Source organism: Musca vetustissima, unplaced genomic scaffold (assembly GCF_032173495.1).
Source record: "Musca vetustissima isolate MV318-11 ecotype Yass unplaced genomic scaffold, APGP_CSIRO_Mvet_v1 utg3448, whole genome shotgun sequence".
NCBI classification, from domain to species: domain Eukaryota; kingdom Metazoa; phylum Arthropoda; class Insecta; order Diptera; family Muscidae; genus Musca; species Musca vetustissima.
In genome coordinates, this window is record NW_026882699.1 from 171,261 (window position 1) to 180,213 (window position 8,953).

Below are 8,953 nucleotides of genomic sequence, written 5' to 3' on the forward strand. Positions count from 1 at the left end.
ACTAACTATTATTGATTTCAGCCAAATTTTTGGCAGCCGTAAAGGTATTGTGCATTAACATGGCAACGGTCATGGGTCCAACACCGCCGGGCACAGGCGTTATATAACCGGCAACTTGTCGTACCTCTGTAAAAACAAAACATAATATGTGAGTGTTGAGATTTCCTCTTGGGAATATTTAAAATTGTTTACCCACCTTCATAATCCACATCACCCACAAGTTTGGTTTTGCCAGTATTTGGATCTGTGATACGTGTTATACCCACATCAATGACACAGGCACCCGGTTTAACCATTTCTTTGGTAATCAAACCCGGCACACCAGTAGCCGTTATAATAATATCAGCCATCGAACAGTATTTGGCCAACTCTTTGGGCGGTGTAAAACGATGACATATAGTCACGGTGGCATCCATGGCATTTGTCTCATTGCGACCATCGGCATGCATCAGCATAGCAATGGGCATGCTAACATTTTTCGAACGACCCACAACGACGGCATTCTTACCGAACGTATCAATATCGGTACGTTTCAACAATTCAATAACACCCAATGGTGTGGCCGGAATCATGGATTTCATATCCAAACACATGCGACCCACATTGAAGACATTAAAGCCATCAACATCCTTTTCACAAATGACAGCATTACAGATATTACGTTCATTCATGTGATCGGGTACGGGTAGCTGGACCAAAATGCCATCAACGCTTTTATCTTTATTCAATTGATCGATCAAATCGAGAAGTTCTTGTTCACTGGTAGTGGCCGGTAATCGCTTCGTCTCACTAGTAATGCCAACATCTTTGGCCGCGTTCATTTTCATACGGACATAGGTTTCACTGGCCTGATCCTCGCCCACAATGATAGCCGTCAGGTGTGGTTTACGATAACTGGCCGTGAACGCTTCAACATCTTTACGGATTTCGGCACGAATGTCAGCTGCAATTGCTTTGCCATCGATAATCTGAGCCATACTGTAAATGAAATATAGAGAGAGAACATATTTTTCATTAACACACTTGGATCCTAAAATTTTATTAGGAACTATTGTCATAATTTGAAGATGGGTTGAAAAATACAAAATACATTTTTTTCTTCTATAAACAATCAATATGGTTTCGACATTTTTATTTATATATAATGTATCTACAGATTAAATTTGTTCGGAAACCTATAGTGAAATTCGATGTAGAAAATTTTCTTCATTAACACTGAGTTCCTAAAATGAAGTAGAATAGGAAATATAGACATAGAATTTAGAAAAGTGTCAAAGCATTTCTTTTATAAATAACTCAATTTGTTACTGATATTTTTATTGATATGTAATATATCTACAGATGTTTCTTGTTCGGTAACCTATAGTGAAATTCGATGTAGAACATTTTCTCCTTTAAAACTTTGTTCCTAAAATTAAGTATAATAGAAAATATAGACATAGAATTCGGAAAAGTGTCAAAACATATCTTTTAAGAATAACAAAATTTCTTACTAACATTTTTATTGATATATGTATATTACATCTACAGATTTAAATTGTTCAGGAACCTATAGTGGAATTCGACGTAGTACATTTTCTTCCTTAACACTTAATCCCTAAAATGACGTATTATAGGAAATATGACCATAATTTGAACAAAAAAAAAAATGTTTACATTTTTTCCATTTTTTTATCGAAATATAGGCATTACATTTACAGATAGATTTGGTTTATTTGGAGACCTATAGTAAAATTCAAGGCAGAACATTTTCTCCATTGACACCATATCCCAAATATGAATTAGTATGGGGTTTTTTTGTGATAACAACAATTGTGGCCTCCATTTAGTTAGAGGTTCCAATTGCAGCTCACATTGCAACAAGTTGTTTGTGTATGTAAACGCTTGACATGAAAACAACATCAGTGTGAGAGGTTCTTTACATTTTGAATACGTTGCAAAAATACTCAATCATGTCATTCATAATCTTTTAAAATTATTAATATATGAATATATATTTTTATTTTTTTATTATTTGTCATCTCCTTTCGATTGTACGAATGTTCGTATGCATGTAGACTGTCATAAATGTACATCACGTAGCAGGAAAAAAGCACACACAGTCCAGTTCCACCACATGGCAAATGTGATTCCCCATTACTCGAGACATTAAATAGAAAAACCACAATGTATGGCTGGCCTTAAAGGCCACAGACAAGCTCTCACTGTCGCTGTTCTCTCTCACTCTCTCTCTACATCTCACAGATTATGGTATGAGGAGGCATGTAGTAGGTTACTATGCACTTCCATCACCTTCATCATCATCATACGAGGAGGTTGTTAAACTACAATTCTATATAAAAAAAGTAGAATATACACTCACCACAATATGTTCGTATGTGTGTGTATTGGTTGTAATAAATATTCGCGATACGACATTCAATGCAACACCGGCATTTCTATGGTTGTTGTTGCTCAATGTATACTATATGCAAAAAAAGCAATGGTATAAGGGGAAACCCCAATTGTAAATCCCCGATGTATACACACACCCATAGAAATTCATATTATTGAATATTGCAAAAAAAGAAACAAACTCATACTTTTTTCCTTAGAAATTTTAGATCAAATGTGGGAAAATCTCTTCATCTTCTATTAATATTTGGCATGACTTCTCGTAAATTTCGCTGACCTATAGTGAAATTCGATGTAGAACATTTACATCATTAACACCCAGTTTTGAAAATGAAGTATTGTAAAAGATATTAACAAATTTGGGAAGTGATATAAAATATAACAAAAAAATATTACTCATATAAATAAATATTTTTTATCGATATTTTTACTGATATATATGATATCTACAGAGAACATTTTCTTCATTAACACCCAGTTCCGAAAATGAAGTATTGAAGGAGTAATTGACAAAATTGGAAAATAATACAAAAAAAAAAAAAAAATACCAAACAATTTATTGCTCGTGCGAAATACTCAATTTGATACCGATTTTTTAACTGATATATACTATGCCTATAGATTTGACTTGTTTGGAGACTTTTAGTGAAATTCGATAGAGAATATTTTTTTCATTAACACCCAGTTCCTTAAATTAAGTATTGCGGGAGATATGGGCATATTCTGAAAATATCCAATTTGTTACTGACATTTTTATTGATATATACTATATCTACAGATTGGGCTTGTTCGGAGATTTATAGCGAAAATTGACCCCAAGAGCTGCCTCATCTGCTTGCGCAAGTACCCATGCTTCAGATCCATATAATAGCACGGGTAGTATCAACGTCTTGTAAAGTGTGAGTTTGGTCTGGCGGGAGGTGGCCTTGTTTCTAAACTGCTTACTTAGACCATAGTAGCATCTGTTGGCCATCACAATCCTTCTCCGAATTTCAAAACTGATGTCATTCGTTTTATAAATGGCGTACCAAGGTATATAAAATCTTTAACTACCTCAAAGCTATAGTTCTCAAGTTCCACAGTTGGTCCGAGTCTACTGGACGTCTTGCGCGTTGATACCATCAGCTTGGTCTTCTGACCGTTTACTGTCAGACCCACTTTGGCAGACTCCTTTTCACTGAACCACCTTCAAAAATGTCGCCAAACCAAAAAATGTTGCCAAAATTGGAAAATGGGACAAAAAACAACTCTGTCCTTGAAGATATATATATGAGATATGAGGTATATTACCTCACCCATATGGTGGGCTGGGATTTAACAACGAAATTCCATATCAAAAACAAAGAAAACCTTCCAAGACGCCTTTAAAAAATAATATAAAGTACTCTTTATTTTATATTATATACTTGATTATACCATGATTTTATTATTATGTTTGATGATTAGTTTTTTACATAACTCTTTTTACTTGGTCTCTTATAAAATAGAATCAAAAATTAAATGTAAAAATATATATAATTTTTAATTATATGTATTAACAAATATTATTCTTAAAAATAAAACCTAAAATAAAAAAAGTTAAAATTATTTCTTTATTAATCCTAATAGATTTGAATCAATTTCTTGCAATGTCTGGGCAAATTGCTGAACATTGATACTTTCAATGTTGCGTCGAACATAGTCCAACATCATATCCGGTTGGCTGAGATAAAATGTAGGTATTGGTAATTTGCGTTTCCACAAATCGTTGCCACTTAAGACTTTAGACAATTGTGAAAATATGTGGGGATCTTCCAGGGCCGTAGTCAATTGTGAAGTTGTAAAATATTCTGCAGCATCATCTTCTTGTTTCTCAATTTTTATTTGTACATCCATGGCACATTCACCATCGTCATTAAGCTTATTTGGATTTCTGTTGTTTGTTTTATTGGCATCAAGGGGTCCTGGTAATGTGACCATTGGGGGCATTGGCCGATCCATATAACTATTACTATCCTCATCGTCATCACCATCATCATCATCATTGTCCGTAGAGGAGTGTGAAGAGGGTTCTTCTTCTTTGATAATCAGATTTGAACAACTGTCTATGTCACTGAACGGCATTACTATCACACCAGCAGGAGAATTGTCAGCTGATGACTTTGTTGTTGTCGTTGTGGTTGATTGTTGACAGTGCACCTGCAGTAAACTCAATATTTCCCCAGCCTGTTTGGTGGTTGTGGCCAATTGCCTGGCCACATCCACAGGCGTAAGGCCAGCTGTATTGCGAGAATGTAAAAGCGACTCCACACCACCACCTCCTCCTTGGGTGTGATTGTTGCCGTCCAACATTATTTTCACCAATTCCAAATTCTGTTGTTGTATTGAAATGTGCAGAGCATTATTGCCATCGATTGAATTCGGTATCAGTGCCAAACTGGCATCGTATTTGATGAGCTTCGAGACAAGTTCACAATTATTATCACGCACGGCCAAATGTAGGGGCGTGAAACCATCATCGTTACGTAACTTCAATTTCAATTCCTTTTTCGATATTAGAAATGAATCCAGACAGGCGGTGTGTTTTTCACGCACCGCAATATGCATGGCGGTGTCACCGTTTTTATCCTGTACATTTGGATTACAGCCGAGACTCAGCAGGGGTCGGATATAGTGCGGATGATTGCAGAGGCAGACGGTGTGCAGGGCAGTTTGATTTTTATTATTTACAATGGTATTCAAGAGGCTGTGCAATTGGAAATGTTGCAGGATGTGACACAAGTGTATGGCATATTTGCTATTGTCAGTGGCCACCATTTCATGGATGAGAGAATCTCCGTTTGGATTTAGATCCGAATAATCGCTATATAGTTTGTTTATGCTGTCGGCGGCCTGTTGGCGTTCGTTGGGGTCCAATGAGGAACCCTTGCCACGAGCATTCAAATATATTTTAACAATTTGCTGTATATAACTACTGCTGCTGCTGGTTGCGGCGGCTGCTAATTTCTGTTGTTCTTGCTGCTGCTTAGCGGTGTCCATTAGTTTTTTACTAATCATTAGCTTTTTATAGTGCAAAAGAGATTTACTCGAATCCGAGGTGTTGGTGGCGGCACCATCCTTTTCTGTTGTGCCAGCACCCACACCCCCACCTACTGCCGCTGATGATGCGGTTGTACTATTAATAAAGTTTTCTCCTGCATTCATTAAATCCTGTTCCAAATTTAAGATATTCAATATTTCATCGCTATAACCCAAATCTTCATTCGACAGATCTTTACATTTCCGACGCAATTCCTCATTATTGATTAGCCGTTCAATTTCCTCACTCAAGAATTTGGATAAGCTACCGGAACATTGTTGTTGTTGCTGCTGCTGGTGATTTTGTTGCTGCAACTGCTGCTGTTGTTCTTGTATGGTACGGGGCAATTCTCCGGAGCTTAAGGAACCCGAATTGCTACCACCACTGCTGCTACTACCCGAAATTGAGGAACAAGTACGACGTCGTTTACGTGATGTGACGGCATCTCTGGGTTTGTAACGAAACAGCACCGGCGGTTCACTGCGCTCATCATCGGACGGCCGTACCAATTGAATGAATACCTCAACTGGCTTATCAATATCCTTATTAGCATAGGCTGGCGTGCGACATACAATGGCATATTGATGATGGACATCGGATTCACGGAAGCTGGCAAATGCCTCCCACACCAAATCGTCTTCGTTCATTTCGAAGAAGCGCACTTTGATATTTTTCTTATTGACCTTCTCGACCAATAATATTAGATCTTCACCACCCGTGGCACTGCCGGTGGCAATGCTTAAACGGGTGATTTTCAGTTCACCTGTTTGGGCCGATTTACGGTTGTTAATTGTGTTGGAATAAACAGGAGCAGCAATGGGTGTATATCGGCCGTTGGTGCTATCAACACTAAAGGCTTCGAAGCATAAACGAACCTGGGTAATGCAACAAAAATAGATAGAAAATGAAAATAAGATTACGATTTGTTGCAACACAACTGCATACCTCTAGTTTTTAAGGAATTTGATGTAACAACTCCAGTTTAGTAAAAAAAAAAGAAAAAACCGAACTTTTTATACCCATAAAGAGGTTGATATGCATAAAATTGGTCGATATACCTAAATTGTCGAAATACCAAAAACAATCTATTCTTTTTCGTGCGAAATACCAACTTTTTACCGATTTTTTAACCCATATATACGTCGTCTTCGTGATGAAGTGAATTTAATTTGGTCCATTTTCTGGCGTAACCTTCACCAAAAAAGTTCCACCCTTGTCTTTAAGGTCATAGGCCTCCGTCTGACAAGTTAGATCCATGTTTTCGCCAAAAGGCGTTTATGTTCCCGATCGATTTTATTTATTTTGATGGTCTAGCCTTTCTTTTGACAAAAATCTTCAAATACAACTTCCGCGACGTTTTCATTAAGGTCATTGGTCAATTTAAAAAAATCTTAACAAACAAACATTTAAGTTCCCGATTGATTTTATTTTTATGGTTTCTAGCGCCTAATTTTTCGTGGTGGAGTAAATTTTATCTGGCTTTTGTTTTGGCATAAAACTTTAAATAAAAGTTCCAACCCCTTTTCAATAAGGTCATTGGCGAAGATAAAAGAAACCCTAAAAATTTAGGTCCATGTTTAACCAAAAACTTTGAAGTTTCCGACAGATTTTATTTATTTTGGGTACAGATAGCCCTCTGGCTGAAAGGTATAAAAAGTTCGGTACGACCAAGCTTGACCACGTTTTACTTGGATTTTGTTTTACTAAACTAGAGTTGTCATGGTTAACATGAGGCAATTTAAATTCCGACAATTTTTAGTTCGTTGATGTGGAAGCTAGGTAGCTCTCTCTCTCTCACACACACTCAATAAACTTCGGAACTGCAGTAATTTAAATTGCTCCTTTTTGGTAGAGTCTCCTCCACAATTGACAAGTATTTTCTTTGATTTACCTGATTCAAATTCATATCCTTCGCCTCCCTTTCCGTTTGTATGCTCAGCTCCTGTTGTTCCCTTGTCGTCAGATTATCCCGACCCAGTTCAAACTGTAAACGTTTGCGTTTCTTTTTCAACAGTTCTTCGACGATGAACTTTTTGGCCGTATGAATAATTCCCATATTTTTGAATTCAACATAAAATCCCTTATCCGGTGACACATTCAACTCGTGTGGATCACAAATGTCATGATCATCTTCACGTATTACCAATTGATGGGAATGGGGGCTGTCACGATTGGCTTGAAATAAGCTGCAGCGTATAATGGCGGGTTGATCGTAGTCACACAATTCGATTTCGGGAAAAGTTTTTGTACTACGCTGAGAATTGGCACCGTTCAGAGAACCATGGGTACCATGCATTTCCGATTTGTAGCGAAAACGGAATTTTTCAACTGGTTGTTCGACGATGCGCAGGGTAGCTGGATATTCACGTTTAACGGGCATGTATGAGGATGATGCTCCTCCGGCTGTTGTTGGTTGTTGGAAATTAATGGGCGCCACCGTTGCAGTGCCAAAACTATAGTTAACAGCCATGTTGTTGTTGTCACTATTATAACCTGGTGCGGTATGGTTTATTGCAACATTCTGCAATTGCAAATATTGGCTAGGATATATTTGTTGCTGCTGATAGCTATTATTCTGTGCTGGCGGCAATGCCAAGTTAGAGAATTCCGCCTGCAGTATAGTGGCTGGCGAATGTGCTGGAGAATAGTTGGACGAGCTGGGTGAATTACGAGGGTCTGGTGATGTTGTTGTTGAATAGCCACTGGTGCCAGACATTGACGATTCACTGATATATCGAGTCCTTTCTTGTGTATCCATATCGATAATATCCTTGTCATGTGATTGGAAAAAATGTGGCAACATGATTTTCACTTTTTCTCTTTTTAGACGTCAGGGGGTCAGCACAAATTTTTCCGTTATAATTTTTCTATTATTCCACACCAAAAATTTATTTGCAATTATAAATCTTAGCAATTATATTTCTCTTATTTTTCTATTATTTTTTTCTTCTTAATTTTTGCTAAAATGCTGCGTAATTCCTTGTTAACAATTCAACGATTGTTATTGCAATGGTAAAAACTCTCTCTCGTGTCAATTATCATTGACTAACCAACCAACAAAGCTGGCTGCCTGGCTGCTGAGTCTGTATGTGTGTTTTTGGTTCGCGACTGTTTAGCGTGTGTATCTGTGTTGTGTATTGTGCTTATCTGCTCTTGATTCATTCGTTGGAAAAAATAAAAATGGTTCTTCCCCGTCATGGGCACACACACACACTTATATACCCATACAAATGACACAAATTATTAAATGATGCTTTTGGACAGGCTGGAGAAAGAGGTAACAGCCAAAAGGGGGGCACGCACTTGGTTCCACACAGCAGACACCACAATAACAAAAATATGTGAAATATTTGTATTGGTGAGTCACAATAAAACTTCCACGTAAATTTCCAAAGCTTAATTGTTTATTGTAGTTCTTGTTTTTTCTTTATTGATTATACTTGTTCTTGGCACATTGTTGTTTTTTTTTTAGTAAAACGAACAAACTGTTTTTGTTAACAC

The 8,953-nt window shown here is 37.1% G+C and overlaps 2 protein-coding genes across 2 annotated transcripts; both read right to left on the minus strand.

Annotated features, from left to right (window-relative positions):
* Positions 1-989, minus strand: LOC133329302 (bifunctional methylenetetrahydrofolate dehydrogenase/cyclohydrolase, mitochondrial). The gene is made up of 2 exons (XM_061537792.1): positions 197-989; positions 1-126 (listed from the first exon to the last, which is right to left on the minus strand). Exons 1-2 carry the CDS (start codon positions 975-977, stop codon positions 2-4), a joined length of 906 nt encoding a protein of 301 aa, XP_061393776.1. The 5' UTR covers positions 978-989; the 3' UTR covers position 1.
* A 2,989-nt stretch (positions 990-3,978) lies between these two features.
* LOC133329313 (nuclear factor NF-kappa-B p110 subunit) lies at positions 3,979-8,255 on the minus strand. The gene is made up of 5 exons (XM_061537803.1): positions 7,344-8,255; positions 5,765-6,327; positions 5,625-5,716; positions 4,509-5,525; positions 3,979-4,478 (listed from the first exon to the last, which is right to left on the minus strand). The coding sequence occupies exons 1-5, from the start codon at positions 8,253-8,255 to the stop codon at positions 3,979-3,981; spliced, it is 3,084 nt and encodes a 1,027-aa protein (XP_061393787.1).
* Between the last annotated feature and the right edge of the window lie 698 nt (positions 8,256-8,953).

What these genes read in the sequence shown, in the direction of transcription:
- LOC133329302 (XM_061537792.1), bottom strand. Translation starts at nt 977, where the DNA reads ATGGCTCAGATTATCGATGGCAAAGCAATTGCAGCTGACATTCGTGCC. An exon ending in GGGTGATGTGGATTATGAAG is followed by an intron (nt 127 to 196) that starts GTGGGTAAACAA and finishes TTGTTTTTACAG; the next exon opens with AGGTACGACAAGTTGCCGGT.
- LOC133329313 (XM_061537803.1), bottom strand. Translation starts at nt 8,255, where the DNA reads ATGTTGCCACATTTTTTCCAATCACATGACAAGGATATTATCGATATG. An exon ending in AGGATATGAATTTGAATCAG is followed by an intron (nt 6,328 to 7,343) that starts GTAAATCAAAGA and finishes TGCATTACCCAG; the next exon opens with GTTCGTTTATGCTTCGAAGC. An exon ending in TCTGTCGAATGAAGATTTGG is followed by an intron (nt 5,526 to 5,624) that starts GTTATAGCGATG and finishes CATCAGCGGCAG; the next exon opens with TAGGTGGGGGTGTGGGTGCT.